We start from the raw sequence: 24,386 nt of genomic DNA, 5'->3' as shown, positions 1-24,386 counted from the left end.
CTCATGAGTTGTTTTTTTGTTAAATCAGAATCTTATGTAGCCCTTGAACTCCATAAACACCTGAGGATGACCCTGAACTCCTGGTCCTTCTGCTTCTGCCTCCCAGGTGCTGGGATTACAAGCAGGCCCCACTAATCCTGTCTTAGAATTATCTTTTAAAAGAAATATTTGCAAAGTCTTTTTCCCCCTTTTTAACAGCAAAAGAAATCGAAACCAGTGGAATAGAAACCATTAGCACATACTAAAGAAACACTGTTTACACAGGACTTATCACACGCGGATATAAAATGACTTCAGAGCTGGCAAATGTTCTGAATAAGCATGCCAGGAATGCCAAGGTCAAAAAGCCATTATAAACTATACCTTCTTTCTATTAATAATAAGGAGAAGGCATGGCAGATGGGATCTCATTCTTATCAACGCTGAAAAAAAAAAAAAGCACAAGAATGCAGCAAGATTCTACCTGTTAGCAACAGAAGACGGAACAGACTTGAGCGGTTTCAAAATATCCTTCACCTGTAGAGCAGGGGGTGCCATAATTAGTCACACCCAGCAGAGGAAGGTAGTTAAGCTTTCTTATGTGAAGGTAGAGTTTTTTTTTTTAAATGCCTGCAGTTGTTTAAGTAATTTGCAGAATATCACCACATAGCAAATCACAGACTTATCATTAGAAACCTCTGGGGGAGGGGCGGGCTGAGGAGATGGCTCAGTGGTGACAGAGCTTGCTGTGCAAGCATGAAGACCTGAGTGGGAATCCCTAGAACCCAGATGAAAAAGCAAGGCTGTGCATGCCCGTCACCCCAACATTGGGGTGGGACAGCACAGAAAAGCAGATCCCGGGAGCTCACTAGCCAGCCAAGCAATGGCACCAGAATGACAACTTCCGGTTCAGTGACAGTACATTTATCAGGGGAGTAAGGTAGAGAAAAGACATCCCTCTCTGGCTTTTGTATGTGTGTGCATGAGTACAGGCACCGACACACTCACAAGCATGCCTCACCAACACCACACAAACACACACACCCAAAACCCCCTCTTGATCTATATTCATTGATGTAGAAAATGTTCAAAAGGTACCAAGAAATTCAATAATTCGGCATTAGAACAGACTATATTAAACAGCGCCTTTTGGGGTTAAAACATATGATCTGGAAAAAATCATAATAAATATATTTTGCTAAACGTAATTGTGATTTTGCCTGGTTTTTAAGATTAAGTTGATGTATGGTTTTAATTTTAGTTTTATATTTAGTATCTCCCTATAATGAATATGCATATTTGTGTAAAAAGAACACTTCCAGTGAATCCCATTGATAAAATTTACCATAATCATCTTTCAGGTGATAAAATGAAAAACTTTTCAAGAAAACATTTACAGTTATCAAGAAAAGGACTAAACTGTTTTGGATCTGAAAGGTTTCCTCAATGACTCTGGGGTCATAGAAATTCAGTTACTACCATTGCCCCTGCTTGCATACCACCTAGGGATCAGCCCTAAATTCTTGACGGTAATAGTGCTGTCCTGTGCACAAGTGTGTAACTGTGCACCCAGGTGTGTTGGCATGACCGGAAATAACAGATACCAGAGAGGATTCCTATCCCGGACAGTGGAGTGGGCGTGTGAGAAGGATGGGGAGGAAGACACAAAGGTTCTGTGTTGAAAATGTCCAATGCCAGGGCACAGAATGCCAATGCCATTCCCTAAGAGTGTGGGGATGGGGCTATGTAGGTGCAGGCTGAGCCAATTCTGCTTAAGTACTACTCTTTAGTTGAAAACAGTAACCGTGCTATACAACAGAGAAATAGCCAGAGGCGAGCTCATTGGCTGTAGTTAACAAAAATCAAATGAATAGGTGTTAGAGAAAGTCAAGGCGACCACACAACCTGTGAGGAAGGACTAGGTATGGCAGAACCCACTTGAGCAATTTACAGTTCCAAAACCGTTCTCATACAAGGTCTTTATCATGGTCACACAGATATTAATACAACTACTGTGTCATCAACTTAAGATCAATAGAGATCCACAAAAGTGGACAGCTTTTAAACGGAGTTTATTCCCAGAGACCTTTACTTTATATCATATTATCTAAGGTCCTTGTTTACTTGGGAACTTCTCTTCTACGAAATCCTTTGCTGGTCTACGTTGTGTCTGCCAGTATGATCTTTGTTTCCATGCTACATGACTAGGTACCCCGTGCCACTCAACTGAGATTCTGATTTTTCTCATACATGTTTATTCTTACCAGGTGCAGAGTGGTCTGAGGTAGACATAGAGAAGGGGCATGCAGCAGCTGCTGACAGAAGGCAGAGGGATGTGGAGTAAGGGGGCAAAATCAACCCATTAAGAAGAGGAGACAATTCATTCCCTTCTCAGTGGGGTCTGGAACATACGCATATGCTTATTACAGCAGCCAGCCTAAAGAAGCTGTAGCACGGACAAATGCTGAGACATCAAAAAGCAAATGCCTTTCCCCCATCCATGTACACAGACACACACGAGTCAGAAGAGCAGTTCTTAAAAAGTGAGACACAGCTTGACGCCGACATAAAAGTCCATGCAAAGGTTGGACTTGGGGGAAGGCTCATCAGTAAAGAGTACCCTTCTAGAGGACACAGGTTCAATTCCCAGTATCCATGTGGTGGTTTACAGCCATCCATATTTCCCGTTTATTGGCTCTGAATGTGATTTCCATCTTGACTTTATGTATACATACAGATACTGGCTGTATGAAAAGCTCTCCCGTAGTGTAAAGTTAAAAACAATTTGGAGCCAGATGGTGGTAGTGCATGCCTTTAATCCCAGCACTTGGGAGTCAGAGGCAGGCAGATTTCTATGAGTTCAAGGTCTGTGTGGTCTACAGGTGAGTTTCAGGACAGCCAGGGTTACACAGAGAAACCCTGTCTTGAAAAACAACAAACAAACAAAAAAGCAGTTTGGAGGCAATAACCTTAGGAGAGTTGAGAATGGACCCAGACCCATGATAAGACAGAGCATTGGCTGTTTTACTTGTCTGACCAAGGCACCTGATTGGTCTAAAAAAAAAAAAAAAAGCTGACCAGCCAATAACATGAGAGGAGATACAGGTGTATAGGTGGGACTTAAGGGCAGGGAGAGTAAGTAGAAGGAGGAATTTAGGCTGGTGGGGGCAGGAAGAGAAAGAACAGAGATGCCAAGGAGATGCCAGGGGCCAGACAGACAGACATGGAGAGGGAAAGTAGAACATACAGAATGAAAGAAAGGTAAAAAGCCCTGAGGAAAAACATGGATGTGTAGAAACAGGTTAAATTAAGTTAAAAGAGCTAGTGGGATATGCCTAAGCTAAGGTCAGGCATTCATAATTAATAATAAGTCTCCGTGTACTTATTTGGGAGCTGGTTGTTGACTCAAAAAAAATGCCAACTACACCTACTTTGTACCAGCCATTATTTTAAGCAGTTTACATCTACTTGGTTATGCTCATAATGGAAAGAGTTGCCAGGGAATTAAGTGTGAGTGGAGCTCGTCAGAAATCAAAGGTTACATAAAACTGCCTGGATTTAGGGCCTAGGTAGATATGGATAGTGTGCCAAAATGACTTTGAGGTCCAGACAGTAAGAAAAGGTTTGATAAAACAATTTCTCAAATGCGGTTTTACATGTTTTATGGCCACAATGATATGACTTCAATTTTCAGCCATTTCTGCACAAAAGGAAGAGAATTATAGGAACACAAAATGGCTCTCTCCTGCCCCCTGGATTTCTAAAGTTCTCTGACTAGCTTCAAGGCTTTCTCTTCACTTTCTGAAGCGGCTTTCCTGAACACCCCATGAAACACCCTTTTCAATGTGCTGAACAACTCACAGCTGCCTAGCAGAGTCAGAGGGAGTAGGTGGCATCACCAAGACAGGATGGCTTTCTCGGCTCAAGCATCCGGCACGGGAGTGAGGAGCAAGGGCCCTCCATCTGAAGGAATGTTGCCAGAGTGGGACTAAGAACTGTCGCCAGGGTTCCCTCATCCAAGGTAGCATGAAGCGTGTTATTTTCCAAGCTTAGATCAAACTTAACATTAAGAACAAAGAACTACTTAAAAAAAAAAAAACTAAACTAAACATAGCTCTGTAATTATCTTTCAGCCTTTTTAAAAAAGTTTCTTTGTTCAAATGATACTAAAACTAGTATACCACCTTTTTATTAAATGGTAACTAGCTATAGTTGAATAATTCATTCTGGAAAGTTCCCCTGGCAACATTGTCAGGACTCTATATGTAAATCAGCTGAAGGTACGCTGGCTTTCTTAACATTAAACGATTGCTTATATCCAGCCACTTCTCAAGTGTTGTTTTCTGAAAATGATCAAAGCCAGAGACAAATTAGTAAATTAATAATTTTAGCAAATGTATAGTATATGTTCCAAAACTGAATGCTGATGATAAAAATTTCTTTCTCCTTTACATAAATATTTTAGCCCTAAGGAAATGTGCTCAGGAAATCAGTCTCCGTGTATGCAGAAAGAACAAAGTCACCGATGTTCTATGTGTGTGTGTTATTCATTCCTATTTCCCCAGGTTCAAGCTCAGCACATCTTATTATCCCTTATTTGCACTGAGGATTATGATGTCACTTTGCACCTTTGACCTCGCTGGGATTTCAGAGACACAAGGCTTTCACATTTAGAAGATAAAAACTTTATCACTGTAAATGATACGTAAAATTCATTTATTTCCCAGTCTTTGCTTACAAAAGCCTCAGGATTACAATATTTTAAATACTACAAAGTTCTCCTCTAATCTCAGGAAAATAATTATTTCAGTGCTCATTACAAGGGGTCAAAGGGCACCTTAGACTATAAATCATTTCAGAGGCAATGCTTGGCTTTTGAAGGAAGGTACTCAGCACTCGCCTCTCAATAACCTTAGGAGAGAGTTTCCTAGACTGTGTCTTCTCACTGCTTGTATTTATGAATATTCTCAATTGTACATTTTTTTATGTGGTCTTTCCTTTACAATCTTCACTAATATCTGTCACTACAGTGGCTACAGCAATGTGTGTGTGCATGTGTGTATATATATGAAGCAGAATTAGATGATTTGAAGAGCTGAATATAGAATGTTACCATGTACTAGAAATTTCCATATAAAACTATCCTTTGACTGAACATTTGCTAAATATAGCTGTTTAAGGAGACACAATTTTAACAAAATCAAGTTACTCTCTTTCACTTTCAGTCATATAAAATGTATATTCCCAGCTGTAGGAAAGGAGAAACCAAACAAGTTAACAAAGCTGAAGAGATATGAATTGTATATCTCTGCTATCTAAACATGGGGAAAATTCCTCACGACAATCTTAGTTAGGCCACTGACACCCTGCAAAGTGGTTCTGAAGCATCTGTAGGTTCTGCCCTCTGCATTGAAGAGAAGTTTATCACCTTCCAGTCTTCATGTCTGTAGATCCCTCACCTGTCAGTCATAAGCTGCCAGTCAAACTGTACAGAGAGTTGCCATGGAAAAGGCAGAAGGGAAGGAAGAGAAGGAAACAAGAAAAGTGCAGAGGCAGAGACACGTGAAGAAGATTACAAAGAAAAAAGATATACTCTGGGTGTGGGCATGCTCCTGTAAACGCCAGCACTAGGGAGGCTGAGGGGGGAGGACCATGAGTGGTGACATGCTCCTGTAAATGCCAGCACTAGGGAGGCTGGGGGGGAGGACCATGAGTGGTGACATGCTCCTGTAAATCCTAGCACTAGGGAGGCTGAGGGGGGAGGACCATGAGTGGGGTGACATGCTCCTCTAAATCCTAGCACTAGGGAGGCTGAGGGGGGAGGACCATGAGTGGGGTGACATGCTCCTCTAAATCCTAGCACTAGGGAGGCTGAGGGGGGAGGACCATGAGTGGGGTGACATGCTCCTCTAAATCCTAGCACTAGGGAGGCTGAGGGGGGAGGACCATGAGTGGTGACATGCTCCTGTAAATCCTAGCACTAGGGAGGCTGAGGGGGGAGGACCATGAGTGGTGACATGCTCCTCTAAATCCTAGCACTAGGGAGGCTGAGGGGGGAGGACCATAAGTGGGGTGACATGCTCCTCTAAATCCTAGCACTAGAAAGGCTGGAAGGGGAGGGCCATGGTGGCATGCTCCTGTAAATGCCAGCACCAGGGAGGCTGAGCAGGGAGGACCATGACCAGCATGGGCTACATAATGACACCTTGCCTCAACAAACAAATACAGAACTGAGAGAAGGGGGAAGTAGGGAAGAGAGGAGAAATGGAGGAGTCAGAAGCTCTCCAAGTCTTCAGGGAAGGGCAGCAGCTGGACAGAAGCACTCCCTGCAATTCCTCCCAGGGAACTGAGATGTACAAACAGCAATCATTCTGTGCATTTTTTACCCAGTCTTTGAAAGAGCCCCATTAGCTGCTCACTATTCAACCTCCAACCCCTTTATAATTGCAACCGAGACCAGGCAAGTGGGAGATGCTTGGCTCAGGGTCAGGTCTTCAGTGAAGGAAAGGGTCCCTATTAGCATTTGTTACAATTCCTATTTCTAAGATGGCTAGATGAGGCAGAGAAGCAGAATCAAAGGCCAGCCTTCTGTACACAGGCTTCAGAGAAGTGGGGCTTCTCATAGTCAGTATGCCCAAACCACCCAAGCGTCAACCTTGGCTCAGTATCAGGGCCTTCCAGTCCACTCCATCTTGGTGCACAGCACTGTCATTCTCCATGTGACATGCAGAATTATGCTCACATCCCACTCCTTTTTCCTCTTCAATGAACCAACAAGAGGTGCTATGCATTTAGACTCAAAATTGTGGGACGGTTAACCTCTTGTCTCTGGATCTTGTTTTGTTTTGAGACAGGGTGTCTGTCTCTTTATAGCACTGGCTGGTCTAGAACTCACTGTGTAGATCAGGCTGGCCTCAAACTCACAGGGATTCGTCTGCCTCTGTCTCCCGAATGCTGGTATTAAAGGTGTGTACCAACATGCCCGACCCTCTCAAGTCCACGCCACATGTGGCTCATCCTAAGCCTACATTCAAATAATCACCTTGCAGAGACATTTCCTCTGAGCTGCATTTCTAGCTCATAAACTCCAGAATGTTCTGTCTATTGCTTAATTCTTGGGATTGATCTAAGGTCAAGGCCATCAATCAACATATTTATTTATTTTTATACTATAATATATATGTTTATATTTATATATTTATTGCTGTTTTCCCACATTCCCACCTGAAGCATCCTGGGAATGTAAAAAGAACTTGTTGACTGATTCAACAAATAAATAAAGACTCTCTGTTGGAAAGAGGGCTGTTTGTTTCCTGGCTGCCCGGCAGCTCCAAAATAATCACACAAAAACTATATTATTTAAAACACTGATTGTCCCATTAGTCTAGATTCTTATTGGCTAACACTTATATCTTAATTTAACCTGTCTGTGTATCATCACGTGGCTGTGGCTTACCGGGTAAAGTTCCCAGCTTCTCTCTCTGGTGGGGCTACATGGCTTCTCCCTGACTCTGTCTCCTTCCTCCCAGCATTCAGTTTAGTTTTCCCCACCTAGCTCTACTCTTTTGCCCTATCACAGGCTAAAAAACAAAGTTTAGCTGTATTTTTCAGAATGGGCTTTGCTTGCTGGCAGTAGCTCCATGGCTTCTCTCTGACTCTGCCTTCTTCCTCCCAGCATTCAGTTTAGTTTTATCTGCCTAGCTAAGTTCTGCCTTGCTATAGGTCCAAAGCAGTTTCTTTATTAATCAATAGTAGTCACAGCATACAGAGGGAAATACCACATCAACTCTCTCTATAGCAAATAAGTTTAACCACAGAAATTCTGACCTTTCACCTATATCACACTTGGTTTCTTGGTTTCATTTATTTGACTCTACAAAATACAGAATAAAGCTGATTAGAACTGTAAATTTGACTATGAAAAACAGCCTTCCCTTTGTCTCAGTCACACAGAACAAATTTACAAGATATAGGATAAGATAGCACTGAGTTTTAGAACATGTACCACAAATAAATATTTGCTTTGATATTATGGCATTTTTAATTACCTGTGACAGAAAGATTTATTTAGCTTTTAAAGGGACTATTATTTCTATGGGGTGTGAATATGGATTCACGTTAAGTCTCTCTGTAGGAATTCAATCTCTGCCAGTGGTTTTATGATGTAAGGAAAATAACAACTAGAATAAAACCAAGTGTGTATTAGTATGACGTGAACTTTGGGGATGAATGTAAAGACATCTGCTAAAATTTGAATTGCATTTTTTTTTTGTACCAAAAGAGTAGCTTCTTTCACGGAGGCTAAGCAGGTGTATTGTTAGAGCCACACCTTGAAGATGATAACTCACCAGAGATGGACTTTGATGACCGGAACTATTCTAACTGCTCAAAGAATAAAGCAGGAATTACAGACCATAACCACCGTAGCCAATGTCCTTCCAAGTTCTGTACTCCAGTGGAGCCTGTATCCCATCAAGTTTAAAGCCTTCAGTCTTGATATCACTACACCATCTTGTAGTTAAGGTCCTGACTCCGCCACCCTTCCTCCGCCTCTGTCTTCAGCCAGTGACTGGACTGCCTGCAAACCTTTCTTTCCCTCTCAGCTCAACGTCAGGGTGATCTTTCAATGCTTGTTCTCACAACCTTCATTTTTCCGCATTTTGTACTTATATTTTTTAGCCCTTTCTCTAAATTCAAGCTAATTATCAGTAACTACTTTGCTTCCAATCTTGACGTAACAGCCAGACTCAAGTCAAGACTCATCGTTCCTTCTGTCTAGAATGAAAAGGTTCCCAAGACCCTTTTGTATTTGAGTATTTAGTTTGTCAAATGTTGAATAAGAACTTGAAAGCCTTGACCTTAACTGATCTTTCATAGACAGAAATGACCGTGACTTCCTGCACTAGCTGAAGGCGCTATTTATATCTTTTAGTGGCTCATGAATTAAAGATCCGGGCGGATGGGAATTTGGCCACCATAAAGTCAAAGACAGCCACAACACAGCAAATGACCTGGCTGTGGACCAAACACACTGTAATAGTCAACACAGATCAATATTATGTCTGCTGTTCCATTCCAGTGCCAGGAGGGGCAGGCAGAGCGGAGTTAGATGGCACGCTTGGGACACATGAGAACTTGGATGAGGAAGTGCCAAACTTAAACCAGTTTCATAAAGAATAAAAGTAAGAATCCTCTCACATCGCTTATCAAGCCAGCTGTTCACATAGCCAAATCCTAGGTTCATCGAGAAACATCCTAGGGAAATGGAGTTCAGTAGTGAAGCATGAGTCTGACGCAACCCCAGAATCCCTGTCTTCCTCCAAGACCATCTCAGATCAGTGACTGAGTCTTGGAGACTCAAAACAAACAAACAACAACAAAAGTAAGTTAAAAAAAAAATAACACAACACCTTTCAGATGAGTCCTGGGCATCCTTTACATGAAGATGGCTTTCTATTTCTCTAGAAATCTCCTATCCCCTCAAAATAAAGACTGGGGTGACCAACGCAGAAAAGAACTTGCCAAAAATTATGGTCTCACTCTAAAAATTCAGTGATGTCAAAAATGCTTATATCTCTTTAAATTTGAAGTTGTGGAATTGTTTACACAATATACCAAAAACTGTTCCCCCTCCCCCCAAAAAATGCTTCTTTAAGAATAGTAACAAGAACTCTAAACTGGGTCTCTTTCTGATCTTAAGTCCATTTCACTGAAGATTTCAAAGCACTTGGTTTTGCATGCTTATAAACGTGGAGGCTTAACTAAGAATCCTTGTCGGTGCCATAGGGATTTAAGTTAAAGCTGGGATCAGAGAACATTCTTACAGAAGGTTCCCCCGGAAACAGCTATAGAAACGTCCCTTTGGGTACTGTTTAACCGATCCTTGCACAGGAAAGGGCTTGACCTTCATTTGCGGCCGCATCCATTTTAACACTGGTCCTGTATGTGCCGCATGTTCATCTCTCAGGAGGTCCTGGGACAAAAGGTTACATGAAGGTGTTCTTTCTGTATTGATGGAGACCCTCACTATAACCTAACTAGCACAATAGGCCTTCCTATTGTAGGTAAAGTTAGGAATATAAAGCACCAACAAGGCAGTGGCTTTCTACTCATGGTACAGGGAACAGATTTGGGGAGGAAATGACATTTGAGCTGGTGCTGAGGGCAGATTAGCAGTCATTGGGGCTGAGGGTGGGACGTAGCTAAAATAGTTACTTGAAATGCTAGAGTAGTCCCTTGGAGAGAAAATTACAAAGGCCCCTAAATGACTTTCATATGAAACTACCTCGTAGTATTAACAATTAAACCACAGTATCAGGGCAGAAGACTACAAAGTTGAGAACCGTAGGACATATGAAGTGTTTTAGAATAAAAAATAATCTAGAAGGCACTCTGTAGGCAGACAGTGTTCTGATTCCATTTTGTTGTTGTTGTTGTTTTGCTTTTGTTTTTTTGCAACAGGGTTTCTCTCTGTTGCCAAGGCTATCCTGGAACCTGCTCTGTAGACCAGGCTGGCCTTGAACTCACAGAGATCCGCCTGTTCCTGCCTCTGGAGTGCTGGGACTAAAAATAAAAGCGTGCACCACCACCACTCGCCCTGAAAGTTCAGTATACTGAAAGGGAGTCTGCTTTCTTCGGCAGATGAGCAACTGTTGGGGAAGTCACAGGTTTTCAGTGTCCAGTGGAAGAACCTGGGCTTCATCAGTTCAGTCCCTCTTTTCCTACTTGGACCACTTGAAGAGGCTGGTGGCTCATTTCTGTGATTCAGTTTCACTTTCTTCCCAATAGCAATGCTATTTTGCTGTTGTTGTGCTAAGCTCAGAGGTGGTGAGAGCAAAATTGTGCAGGCAACATTAAATCATTCAGAAGGGTTGAAGCCTCTTGTGAGATCTCTGAGATCTAAGGACTTCATGTGGCTTGTATGTTCTACAGTACATCATGTAGAAACATGATTATTTCTCTTTACAATTTTAAGTTGTGCTCCAAACTCCAAATGCAAAGAGGGTGTCCCAAAAACCATCCCTTGAATGGTGAACGGTCACCCATTCGTGACCACATCACAACAGGAGAATCCTGTGACCCACCAAATTCTAACCAAACATGACTAATCAGAAGCAAGGCTTCTGCTTCCAACCATTTCTTGATCCTTGACATGAAGTAATATTCTATTTATCTAGTTACTTTGAGACAGAGTTTCTCTGTGTAGCCTTGCCTGTTCTGGAACTCGCTCTGTAGACCAGGTTGGCCTCAAACTCAAGAGATCCACCTGCCTCTGCCTCCCAAGTGCTGGGATTAGAGGTGTGCACAAACACTGCCTGGCTGTAATATTTTGTTTTTAGAAAGATCCAAGGATTACGTTTGTCCTGGGAATGTGCGTAGCTAGTCACCATTCTAAATACAATCCTGTGGGTTTGAAGAAGATGACTTCAGCGGGTTGGAAAGAGGCTGGAACACTGAAAGTTCCTAATCTTGTGCAGTGGTATTTGACAGCTGCCCAGATGTGAGATACTGGAAGCTGTTTACACACTTCGCAGGTGACTTAAAGGTGCACGTATCCTCTTCATATAAAGCAGAGGATCATTATGGCTAATAATTTTTATGTCTCAGCAGAACTGAATGCTTCATCCAAATGATAGAGCCTTTGCAAGATAACATCAAACCCTGCTTAAGTTGGGCGGTGCTAGCACACGCCTTTAATCCCAGCACTTGGGAGGCAGAGGCCAGTGGATCTCTGTGTGTCTACAAGAGTGAGTTCCAGGACAGGTAGGACTGCTACACAGAGAAATCCTGTCTCAAAAAAGCAAATAAAACAACAACAACAACAACCCAGCTTAAAAATCGGTGAACTCAGTTCTAAGACACACATACAACTTTTGATTTTTTTCGGTCTTGTAGATTCCTGTTTATTCTGTCAAAAGGAACTTTTATTACACCAGGGAGGTCCAGATACATTCTGATTAATGGCCCTTTGCCAGGATCTAGCTGAGCCCTGCAGGTAATGCTACACCTGTGGAGAGGAAGGCACAGACAGATATCTCTAAGATATTCTGTCCGTGTAAAATGAAGCTCAAAAGGAACTCCTGGGATGATTTCATTTCCAATTTCAAAACCATAAAGATCATCTCCAGAAACTCCCACCACATCTTCAGCAACCTAAATATAAACCTGACCTCTTTAACCATGCATCCTAACTCACCATTTTGAGATACGATAGACAATACAACACTTTCCAAAGTCTGAATACAGCTTTCGCGTAATTTTTCCATCCCACCCAGCAAGAAAATGTGTGGAATAGTAGAATAATTATAGGTGTATATAGAAATGTGGAGAAATATTTTAAAAGTAAAGGCTGTGGTATTTTTTTTAAAGGATTTATTTTTATTTCATGTGTATGAGTATTTTGCTTGTACTTGAGGTATATGTGATCATGTGTGCGATGCCCAATGTGATCAGAAGGATCCAAGGAGGGCATTGGATCTCCTGGAACTGGAGTTCCAGATGGTTCTGAGCTGTCTTGTGGGTGCTGGGAACCCAACCCGAGTCCTCTGCCAGAGCCAGCAGTGTTCTCAACTGCTGAGCCATCCCTCTAGCAGCAAGCCACGGGATTTTTAATGGTTTTGTAATTTTAAGAAAGCTTATTTTTGTTATTGAGACTTGTTCACTCATTGTATTTTTTTTTTTTTTTTTTTTTTTGGTTTTTCGAGACAGGGTTTCTCTGTGGTTTTGGAGCCTGTCCTGGAACTAGCTCTTGTAGACCAGGCTGGTCTCGAACTCACAGAGATCCGCCTGCCTCTGCCTCCCAAGTGCTGGGATTAAAGGCGTGCGCCACCACCGCCCGGCTTGTTCACTCATTGTAAAGACAAACCTTTTACCTGAAATCAATATTTGATCACTTTGGGTCTTATTTTGCCATTTCTTTTGGCAGAGTTTGGCCTTTGAGCAGCAGGCTTTGGGAAGGAGACGGCTTTGGCTTTGTCAGTTGGTTTGGACTTTGCTCCTTACTGAGATTCCTTTGCCAGTACGTCAAATACTAAACTACGATTTGGTTCCTTTCAAACACAGGCATTAGCTATGTTAAGCCTTGGATTTGAAGTAGGAATCAAATAACTCTGCCCATGTTGGGAAACCTTCTTTAGTCTTTTTGGCATGCATGAAATAGACATCGCTTTCAGACACCTGGTCATGCTGTATCCGGTGGAGTTTTAAGCAAGAGCATTTTATGCCTCGGTGCATGTGGAGGGCGAGAAGCACCTCTTTTTGAGGTAGACAACCTGACAGTAGGCCATATTTTAAAAGTGTCACAAGGAAGCAGACTCAGACCTAGTCTGAGTGAGTCTTCCTCTCTATATTCTCCTAGCATGTTGGCTTCTTTCTTGAAACTTCCTGCGTCCTGTTCAAATACTTGGTGATACTCCGTGGCTTGCCACGAGGACACCTGACAACAAAAACATTGTCATCCTCAGTCCAGAAGTGGCTAGATGTTTCCAGGTCTGTGTTTGCAGGGTGAGAAGAAAGACATTGGGAGCAGAAGGGTACCTGAGCAGGCCTGAGGGTGAGTGGTGGCAATAAAGCTTCTTGTCTAGGAGACTTAGATAGAAAGGCGCACACCAGTTTCTACAGTGTTCTTCAAACTTGGCCAAGGAAAGCTTTTAGCTAGACCAACTCACAAAAATCCCCCAAGCTAAGATCAGTATACACCCTGAAACAGGGGCCACGAGGCCATGTTTATTTATCACAGAGTTCTGGTTGAGTACAGCCAGCACCCAAGGGGATCCTGTTTGGGGAAGACCCACTAGGGCAGGTACAGAGCATGGCCAGATTTCAGCATCTTCCCGCTACCTAAGTAGTGTGAACAGGGAAGAGGTACCCTGTTCATATAAGATTTCTCCTTCTTCTCCTCTCTTCCTGCCACCGTCACTCTTAGAAACCACAAGACAGAAACAACGCAATATTTCCTGGTATCCACTAAAGGATAGAGTTCTGTCTGATTGAAATGACCAAACCTTCTATAGCAGACACAGAATTCACTCTGCATAAAAGCATATGAGCACAAAGTAACATCCGCTAAAGATTCCTTGTAGCAATGTAGTCCAAGAACAACCAAAATAAATAAATAATTAATTAATTAAGAAAAGGCCTCCCGATTTCACCACCCAGAGAGTGGAACGCTTACCGTCATCTTCCACCGTGAAATGGAACAGATCACTTGTGGCATTCGCTCCCTCTCTCAAGACATAGCATATTTTCAGGTCATCAATGTCAGCTAAAAAGCAATCAAAGGGCAAGGTGATTAATTACTGTACCAAAACAGATAGCTTGTGCTTACAATAAATCTTATTGGCTATTGAGTTTCTGAAACCATGTTTAGATCCCCTTTCGGGGGAACGCTGCTCTTTACTTTTCTATCTCCACACCCTAATACCAGCTGTCCTGTAGAAATATGATCCTGCACACAGAGAAACAGAGGGTCAGGCTTAGACTGTAATAATAGCAAGGTGGCGTCCCTTCCCACCAAAGGAGTGGCTCTCTAAATGCGGCATGCCAGGCTCCATGACAGGTGGGAAGGAAGAAGATATTTTGAGGCATGGCAGATTTCCTGGGCCTCTTGAGATTGCATGCTTTGCCTCCCTTGCAGGGTGAGTCTTACAGGAAGCCAAAGGAAGGAGCAGAGGTTTTCTCCCCCAGGGTAGTGATTTTTCTTAGCTGCTATGGTACAGTAGACGGCTGTAAAACTTTAAGGCATGGCAGAGGTTTTATCGCCTCAGAATGGCTCCTTTCACTGCTTCCACGTCCACCAAACTCGTGTGCATAGATCTGTCGACATTACTAATACACAATTTTAAGAATTCATCCATTTTACCAGCTTCTCCTTCTAATGATGACATACACGCACACAATTTCATGAAACCAATATCATTTTGTCATTGATACTTAAAACATTATCTATCTTAGACCTGGGCCAGTAAGTGAACTTCTAAGGCTACAGGACATCAGAATATAGCTAGAAACACCGTCAAGCAGGTACGTAGTATTTATCTGTCTCCTGTGTGTTTGTGACTTTTCTAATTTCTACAAGCTCTGTGAGGTTTGTGCTGCGGAGCTCTCAGGGGTAATAAACCACACTACAATATGAGAAAGTTGTCTGGGGTGAGCAGAGAGCTTGGAGTCAGCGCATTCTGCCAAAGATTACTGAATTTCTCCTTAGGAGATATGACATGTGAACTCTATCCTGCCTAAGAAACACTCCTGGCAATAGGAAAGTCTGCTTTTTAGTTCATAGGACCAAGTCCAAATGTACTGCACCCCTGTAGTACTTTATCTTTAGCCCTGCCACAGTGGCCCATTCCTTTTGCCTAGTGTTTAAATACATCTGCACAGGTTTCTTTCCTACATAATTAAAGTCTGAAGGGTTTTTTTCCTCCATTTTTACACGCCACGGCCCTCTATTGAAGGTCTTACAGTCAGCAAATGCTCTTATGAGTCTTAACTTGAAATGAAAGAGCTAGGTGGCCTCACCCACTCACCCACGTCTCCACCTTAACCTGGAGCAAGCCTCTGTGAGACTAAGAGGCACAGTGTCTGCACAGCCCCTGCACCACTCCTCCAAGCCCTGCACAGCCCCTGCACCACCACTGCACAGCCCTGCACCACCCCCTGCATTTTCCTACACAGTCCCTGTACCCCCTACACAGTCCCTGTACCACCGCCACTGCACAGCCCTGCACAGCCCTTCCTTGGCCTGTTTAACTGGTCAGTAAGCCGTGATGAGCACCCTGCTGACTATGCATCCTTATAGTACCTGCCATGACCTGCAGCCACGAGGGAAACTCCATTCTAAACTTCTCATCTTCTCTTACATTTTGTATGAAAGTCTAAAGGTACTACTTGGCAATTAAAATAATAGTAATAGTAATAATAATAATAATCACTGATGATGACCATGATAGGGGACTGGAGAGATGGCTCAGCTGCTCTTGCTAAGGACCACTGTTCAGTTTGCAGCATCCGAAGCCATCTTAATTCCAGTGACAGATGCTCTACTGATCACTGCTGGCCTCCTTGGACACTGCATACACCCAGGCAAAACACAGACACATAAAATAAGTCTAAACAGAAGTTTTTAACCAATTAAAACATGAAGCTCAGGGTCTTGAGAGAGGTTCAGCAGTGGAGAGCACTGGCTGCTCTTGAAGAGGACCCGGGAATAATTCCAGGCACCCACAGAGTGACTCTTAGCCACTGGGGACCCCTGTTCCAGAGGAGCTGATGACCACTTCTGATCTTCTGGGACCAGGCACACACACAGCAAACAGACACACATGCAGGTAAAACATTCATACAATAAAAACAAAATAAAGATATAAGTTAAATAAACCTCTATTAATACAACATGTGTCAAAGTTTTCTTTAAAATATACAACATTAAGAGAAAATGCCACCGAAATTATGGCCATTTCAAAGCTTATCACTTTCCCTCCAACTTTGGGAGACCCTCACTGACAATGCTGCCATTGCACAGTTATGTCAAAAGCACTAATGAACTGTAAATGTGCACATTTACTTCTCTTAAGTAAAAAGAGAACACAATAATTAAGACAGCTGGACTGTGATAACAGTAATTTAAGAATTAGACTTTCTTCTAATTGCTCTATTTGATATTTTTATTTCATTGATCTACACAACCGTTCCAAAGTTTCTATTTTAATCAAATAGCCTTGGTAATCACAGCTGGTACAAAAGGAGGAGCCTTCATGCCTCTTATGCCTGGAAGCGATTAACAAATTATCCAACCAAAAGATCAGCATGTGTTCGTTATTTATTTGTTTTTATTTTATGTATGTGAGTGCTTTGCCTACACACACCAGGGAACACTGTGTGCTTGCGTGGCATCCAAAGAGGCCAGAAGAGGGCAACAGATCTGCTGAAACTGGAGTTACAGGGAGTTGTTAGCGGCAATGTGGGTGCTGGGGACTGAAGCTGGGTCCTCTGCAAGAGCAGCCAGTGCTCTTAACTGCTGAGCCATCTCTGCAGCCTCATTATGTACTCATGGTAGAAAAAAAGGAAAGTCTAGGTACTTGAGACAACCGCTTCAGACCTGGGAGCAAGCTGTTCCACTGTAGGCAGGGACATCGATCTCTAACTGGGCGAATTCTGCATCGCGAACCTTTCCTGACAATGCCTTTTCCTAAGTCTTTGAAATAAATTTAAAATGTCCCCCAAGGGCCATTTAGTTAATCAACTTAGGAATAACCTCTCTGGCCGCCTTTGCTGAAAGTGTTTAACTCTGTCGTCAGAATTTAGTCTCACTTATCTCTTCATAAGGGAAAACCCAAACCAGATGGACTGCACACACAGTCCTCAAGCCCCGCGTGGCTCCCATTTCCCCTCCAGGAGGAGCAGCCAGCTGTGCAGGAGCCCTTGGCATCCTTAACTACTTATCTAATCTCCATAAATAACTGCTCTGAACCGAACTCCGGCCTCGACTTGTTCAGCTGAGTGCGGTGTGATTAAATATCAGAAGAGCTCCTCCTTCGAGTCTGAATTTGTGTTAGGATGTGATAAGTTCCTTTAAAATGTAATTTTTAAAACTATAATTTTTGCAATGAAATATAACTACTCTATGATTACAGGGATAATAGAATTTAATCATGGGAACCCCGTGAAAACAAAACAAAATGCCTACAATAAAATAGTTAATTTTTAAAGTTCAACAAATGAGGAATAATTTGGAGCTATTTTAGAGCTGTGGAATTTGGCCTGTAGAATTTAAAAGAAATTATTAGTTTATCTTCTTCCAATTCTTTTTTTTAAAAAAAAAAAATAACAAAAATGCTGTGAAAACACATTGGTTTGGAGTCGGGGGCGGGGTGAGAAATAAGGTTTTCTACTCTTCTGTCTTTCACATGAAAACTCGGCAGCCTAACACTGCAGAAAAGGCCAGGCTCTGACTCTGGGGTTTTCCTGTCCCTGCAGGCCCGAGATACACGCAGGCTCTCAGCCAAGAGTTGGAGGTTTGGAGTGTGAAGCTGTTTGCCAGTATCAAACAGAAAAGTAGATCGCTTCAACACAACATCCACGTCTATTAAAGTGTTTGTTGTGTTAGAGCAGAAAGCAGCAGCGGGAAAAGAACACCCCCGCTGGGATGTCCTGGGGTTACACTCCATTTCCACCCCAGAGCCTACAGTGCCAGATCCAGTATCCATTCTGGTGCTGAGAGATTTTCCTGAAAACAACACAAATCCCTTTGTAATGAAAGTGGCAGGGTCTGAGAACAGAGCCTTCACCTCCCAGCCAGCCTCTGAATGGCTTCTCCCTTCCCTGCTCTGAATCACTCTGCAGAGGTCACCAGCCCTTCCATCTCTGACCTCGTCAGAGCTTGCAGCCTCAGGGGCTTCAGGAAGGCAGGTGCTTCAGGCAAGGGGTGTCTGACACTTTGCTTGGGACAGGGCAGAAGACAAGGCATTGAAGAAATAATGAATGAAGGACAGTGAATGAAAAAGAACGATGAAATGTCATGATAACAACAATAAAAATAACATGATAGCGAGTAATAAAATAATTAAGGAAAAAGTAAATAATAGCAAATAATAATAAAAGAGGTAGAATAATGAAAAATAATAATGAAATAATTCACTCCTTTGGCTATTAATCCTCTTTTCCTATTTGCTGACTTTAATGAGATGGGTCACTAGTTAGCCAATGAATGCAGACATGATTTTCTGAAATTTGTACTGCATTGTCTCTCTTAACAGCTCTTAAATGTTTTGAGGGCTATGTGCAGTGTACAAAGCAGAGGATGGCAAGAAAATTGGCGAAATGAAACAGCATCGCAAAGTCAGCCTCTGTCATAACCCCCTGTATTCTCATCCTTGCCTCAAAAGCATATCTTGCAAAGGTCACAGTGGCTTTACTGTCCCTCGGACAAAGGTCTCTGCAATGCAACACCCAGCAAAGCAGGTGTTTCCCCAGAGCTGTGGGTATCTATGCGCGCTCCTCCCCTCTGTCTCCTCCTCTCTTCTCCCTTCCCTTCCTCTTCCTTTTAACTCAATCTTGATGCTCTACTTATAAGGTTTAGTGAGGGGCTCATTCTCAAGAAATAAAAGCCAGCATGAGCTTTGGTTATAAGGAGAGAAAAGAACATACCTTGAGTAAACTGTGTGATGCTGTGGTTACCTTGGCCCAGGTTAAGAAGGTAGCCATGTTGGGGGGCTTCTGTCACAATGAACCTGAGAGAAAAATGTAGGCTGTCTCTGTCCTCAACTTTCAGTATTTTGCTTGTGATCATGAAGCCCAAATGGCCAGTGGCCAGAGTCCGAAGCGTAGTAGCTCCTTTGTTCACCACAACTTGGGGGACCCTGTTATCAACAGCCAGCACCTGGATTTTCATCACTTGAGGTCTCCTTGTTTCAAACACCGTATCCGGAAAGACATAGAAGTCAGAGTGGGTGCCATCAGTCACCGTGAAGGAGAAGCTGTCTTCCGTGGACTCTGTGCCATCATGTTTGTAGCTGATCAAGTTTTCGTTCAAGTCTTGCTTGGTGAAAACCGTGACGGACCTCGTATTGTTGAATAGGAGGTGACCGTGCACAGGAACCTGGGTGACAGTGAACTTGAGGAGCCTGTCCGGAGTATCTCTGTCTTCCACAGTGAGTTCGAAGGGAGTTATCAGCTTGCTTTCACTTTCACTGACCACCAAGTTGTTGATGGTGACCACTGGCTTTTTATTGTCTACGTCACTGATGGAGATCCTGAAGGTTCGGAAGACAGGGTTCCGTCCATCAGTGACTTGAAACTCGAAACTGTCCATTTTGACCTCATCCTCAGCTGTGTGGATGTAGTAGATTTTGTTGCCAGCCAGCTGGAGCTGAGTGAAAGACGTGATGGCCGTCCCTCTTCGATCTGTGCACTCCAAGTGCCCTCTCACGGGAGCCCTGGTGATGGTGAAAACTAAGTTCTCATCAGGGCTGTTCAAGTCACTCGTGCTCAGGAGGTCTGTTGTGAGAGTGACCTTGCCACCTTCTTTCAAGGACACCCCCTTACTTATCACATCGGGGAAGACAATGTCCACACTTCCGATAGACACATAAAAGTAGCGATCTATAAGGGCGTTCGTCCCATCCGTCACATCGAATTTAATTAGGTCTCGAATGCCCTCTTGTCCCAAATGGACATACTGAATTAAATTTCTGTCCACTTCATCCTGGGTAAAGTTCATGCCTAGAGTGACGTTTTCAAAGACACCTGTAGGCTTTTGTCTCTGTAACAAGCCATGTCCCGGCCCATAACGAATAATATACACCAACGATTTGTCATCAGAGTCTAAATCGGTTGCCATTAGTATTTTGTTGTTGATAACTTTGGTTTCCCCAATTTCTATTTCTAGCCCATTATTGATGGTCATCCTGGGGGTCTCATCATCCACTGGGATGACCACGATGAGGGCTGTCTTCTCCACTGAGTGCTTGCCGTCGGTCAGTTGAATCACGAAACTGTCTTCTTGCGTCTCAGAGCCGTCATGCTCATAAATAATGCTGGAACTCTCTAGAATCTGGTCCAGGGTGAAGCTTTCAACCAACACCGTACCATTGATCAGCTGGTTCATGATGTGACCGTGAGTCGGAAACCGTGTAACGGTGAACGTTAAGTCATCCCGGGGAACGTCAGCGTCGGCCGCATTGAGGATGGGCGTGTCGACCACCAGACTCATGCCTTCCATCACCATGAATTCCCTCATGAACAGTTCTGGCTGCTCATCATTGGTAGGAACGATTACAATGGGGAAAATCTGCCTCTCGGAAAAGTTAATGCCGTCAGAACAGCGGAATATAAACCGGTCCTCCACAGGCTCTACCCCTCTGTGCACACTCTGGACATAGTTAATGTGCCCTTGCCTGAGATCCTTCATCGTGAAGGCACTTACGGCAATCCCGGCTCTTGACTTCTCTGAGCCTGGTGCCGGAGAAATGTTCTCGACATAACCTGAGGTGGGTTGGATGACAATTGTGCACAAGAGGTCATCATTGAGGGAGTCCATGTCCTCAGCGCTTAGATGGGTTAGGGTGATCATACTCTTGTCACCTTCCAGCACGACAAACTGCTCACCAACGGAGATCTCCGGGGCTTGGCTGTCCACAGGGAGGATGGTCACCCAGACAGTAACACCTTGAATAATACTGCTGCCAATTCTCCATTCTTGGGACATCTCTGACAGACTGAGGTTAAAAGAGTCAGCTCTGGGCAAGAGGCCAATCTCACCGCTGGTGTGGGCATAGACGACAGAGCCATCCAGGATGTCCCTCTGGGTGAACCGCTCAGCTGGAGCCCCGTTGACCAAAATTTCCCCATACAAGGGTGGATCTTCCAATAGGAAAGTCAGCATCAAATCGTCAGTATCCTGATGGGTCCCCTTAATGATATTGGCAGTGACTTCAGTAGCCCCGTTTTCTAAGACATCTAGATAGGACTCCAGAGTGCCAGCCGGAAGGAGTGGCATGGGACCTTCACGATCGGTGGGCCGAACATTCACTCTGAGAGTGATTGGCACCACGTGGTGTCTGTCGCTGACCTCCAGGGAGCAGCTGTCCATCAAAGACTCATCCCCGCTATTTGAATAAGAAATTCTGCCCTGCTTTATGTCCTCTAAATGGAAGCGTCCTCCAACGTGCAACGTCTGTCCAGATATTTGCAGGTGCCCATGCTTGGGGACCTGTGTGAGAGTGAAGGAGATGTGGGCCACATCGGTGTCAACATCATTCACATGCAGCTCCGTCTCCCGCAGGATGTGGTGGCCCTTCTCCTCAACCGTGAAGCCAGTGTTGACAATCTCAGGGGGCTGGTTATCCACAGGCTGCAGGTAAAGGGTGAAGGTGCCCGGAGCCGCATTTCCAGCTCGGTCCTCTACTCGGAATTGGAATTGCGCCACTCGAGCGGCTACTCCCAGCTCCTCACCCGGGGGCCTGTAAGCGATTTTATGATGGTTGACCTGGGCTTGGGTAAAATGGGTCACCACGACTGAGGGATTATCCGTGAAGACCAAAGTGCCTAGCGGAGCTGGCGAGTGGTTTTCATCTGTGTCCACAGGGGGTTGGGTCACTGTGTAGTGTAGCTCTCTATCATCGGTGTCCAGGTCAGTGTAGTGCAGCCACTTTTTCCTCAGTGGTGTGAGCTGGGATTCCTGGACCACCATCCGAAGGGGACAGCCACGGCCCAGTTCCGGAGGGAGGCGGTCCACGGGATGAATGCGTATCACAAACTTCTGGATTTCGGATTGATTAGGGGGGTCGTGGTTGTCTTGGACTCTAAATGTGAACTGGTCCATCACTGGCCCAGGGCTGTGGGGACCCGAGTGCCTGTAGAAGAGTCTCCCGTCTGTGATATCCTGTTGCCGCCATTCTGTCACAGTCCGCTCATAAAATAGCCCCTGTTTCTGCCACAGCCCCTGCTCTTCCCGGGTAACGTGAGTTTGGCGGAGAAGCAGGTGCCCGGTGGTTGAGAAAGGTGGTTCCAGCACAAAACGCAGCTGCGAGTCATCTGAATCCATATCAGTTGCACTCAGGGTCATGGGTGGGATAGGCACGGTTTCACCCTCTGCCAGCGTCAGCCCAGTGTTGGCGTTCAGGACTGGCGGCTGGTCGTCCACAGGCACCAAAGTGATGGGGAACAGGAACTGAACCTGGTGCCTGCCTTCTCCATCCGACATGCGAAGCACCAGGTTGTCACTCAGTGAGCCGTCTCTGTCGTCATGCTGGTAGACAACCTGGCCAGATGCCAGCTCGGCCACTGTGAAGGTCTTGGGAGCCGAGTCGCTCCCAGGAGAACCCAGAATCACAAGGTGGCCATGCCTGAGCCCGGCCACCACCTCCAGCCTCACGGCTTCTAGATCATCTTCATCACTGATGACCAAGTTCTGGGGTCCACTGCCCACAGGACCCGTGAGCGGCCGATACTGACCCTCATAGAGAATAAGGCCAGTGTTTCGTGTGACCACTGGGGCCAATGTATTCATGGGCTTGACCACCACCATGAAGGCGAAAGGGTCTGAGGCTGCCCCTTCGGGGTCCACTACCTCCAGTTCCAGTTCAAACAGACGCTCCTCGTTAGAGTCTTCAGAGGGAGGCTGGTAGGCAATCTTCAGCAGGCGCAAATCCCGTTGTGTAAAGGAGGAGAGAGGCAGGCTTCGGTCATCGGTGCTCACCAAGTAGCCCTGCCCGGGCTGGAAGGCAGAGGTGAGGTTGAAGATCAAAAGGTCTGGGTTGGATTCAGCATCCTCAGCCGCCAGCATGTCTGGAGTCAGAGCGGTCAGTACAAACTGGTCCACCTCCATCATCATCATGGCCACGAAACTGGGCTTGGGGGCGGTGTTCTCCGTTCCTCCCCGGATCCTCACAAGCACCTGGAAGTGCTCCCGTTTTAAAGGCGGGCTGCCCACAGGAGCCCCTCGCGAATGTAGCTCCACCACCATAGGCAGCCAGTCCCTGTTCGGTGAGCGACTGGGGGCTGTGTGACGGTAGCGCACTCCCAGCTCTTGGAATTCTTTGCAGTCCATCAAAAGGGTCTCCGAGCTCCCTCCCGTTCTGGCCCCTCCGGGAGCCTGTGGGTAGTGAAGGAGCTCTCCATAACGAGGCAGAGCACTCAAACCTGACAAGATGCCCACCCGGCACTCCTCAGTCTCAGGCTGGTAGGCGAACTCTAAGCTCCGGGCGTCCAGGGCATTGCTAGTCCCTAGTAGTTCTTCCACGACCAGAGGTAAGTTCCGAGTCACAACTTCCAGTTGGGTGAAGACCACTTCCACCTCTAGGGCCAACGGCAGGACTATCGCCCCTCCTGGGGCATCGTAGCGCAACTGCAGCCGGACGCGGTCTCGCGAAGGGCTGCGAGCACCCAGGTGCGAGTAGCGCACCTCTTCGGGGCCGTAGTCGCACGCGAAGCGCTTGGGACTCAAGCGGCCTGGCCGCTGGGCCAGCGCGTCGTTGTCTAGCACCGTCACGTAGCAGCGGTCCCCTGGCTGCACCTGCAGCACCAAGTCACGCAACGGATCCAGCCAGACTTCGCGACCGAAGGGCACTCGGAGCCCGCGGTTCGCCACCACTATAGCGTCCTCTGAAGGTATTCCAGAAGCCCCGGAGAGACCCGGGGACAGAAGTGCTGCGCCTGGGGCAGCAGGCTGTGTGGAGACGCGGCTTACCAGTGACAGAAACAGCACGAGCAGCCTGGGGGACTGTTTGGGTATCGTCTGGAAGCCGGAGAATTTGACTCTCAAGCGCGCTCGGGTGGCCATCCCTGCAGTCCTTGTGGTGTGCAGGGTCCCGGCGTTAGGGTTCCGATAGTTCACCCGGCGCGTAAGCAAAGCTAGTCTGAGTGCAGGCTTCCAGAGAGACCGCTGAGAAGGGCCGAAAACTCGGCGCGGC

The 24,386-nt window shown here is 45.2% G+C and overlaps 1 protein-coding gene across 1 annotated transcript in view; it reads right to left on the bottom strand.

Moving 5' to 3' along the window:
• The window catches only part of Frem2 (FRAS1 related extracellular matrix 2), a 126,086-nt gene extending 101,830 nt beyond the window's left edge, over window positions 1–24,256 (bottom strand). The window contains exons 1-2 of the mRNA XM_057756986.1: window positions 19,123–24,256; window positions 14,153–14,242 (exon numbers count right to left, since the gene is read on the bottom strand). Of these exons, the coding sequence (XP_057612969.1) occupies window positions 14,153–14,242; window positions 19,123–24,256 (5,224 nt within the window). The remainder of the gene's footprint in view (window positions 1–14,152; window positions 14,243–19,122) is intronic.
• Window positions 24,257–24,386: the final 130 nt, after the last annotated feature.

Source organism: Chionomys nivalis, chromosome 24 (genome assembly GCF_950005125.1).
Source record: "Chionomys nivalis chromosome 24, mChiNiv1.1, whole genome shotgun sequence".
Taxonomy (NCBI): domain Eukaryota; kingdom Metazoa; phylum Chordata; class Mammalia; order Rodentia; family Cricetidae; genus Chionomys; species Chionomys nivalis.
This window is presented reverse-complemented; position numbering and strand designations above follow the sequence as displayed.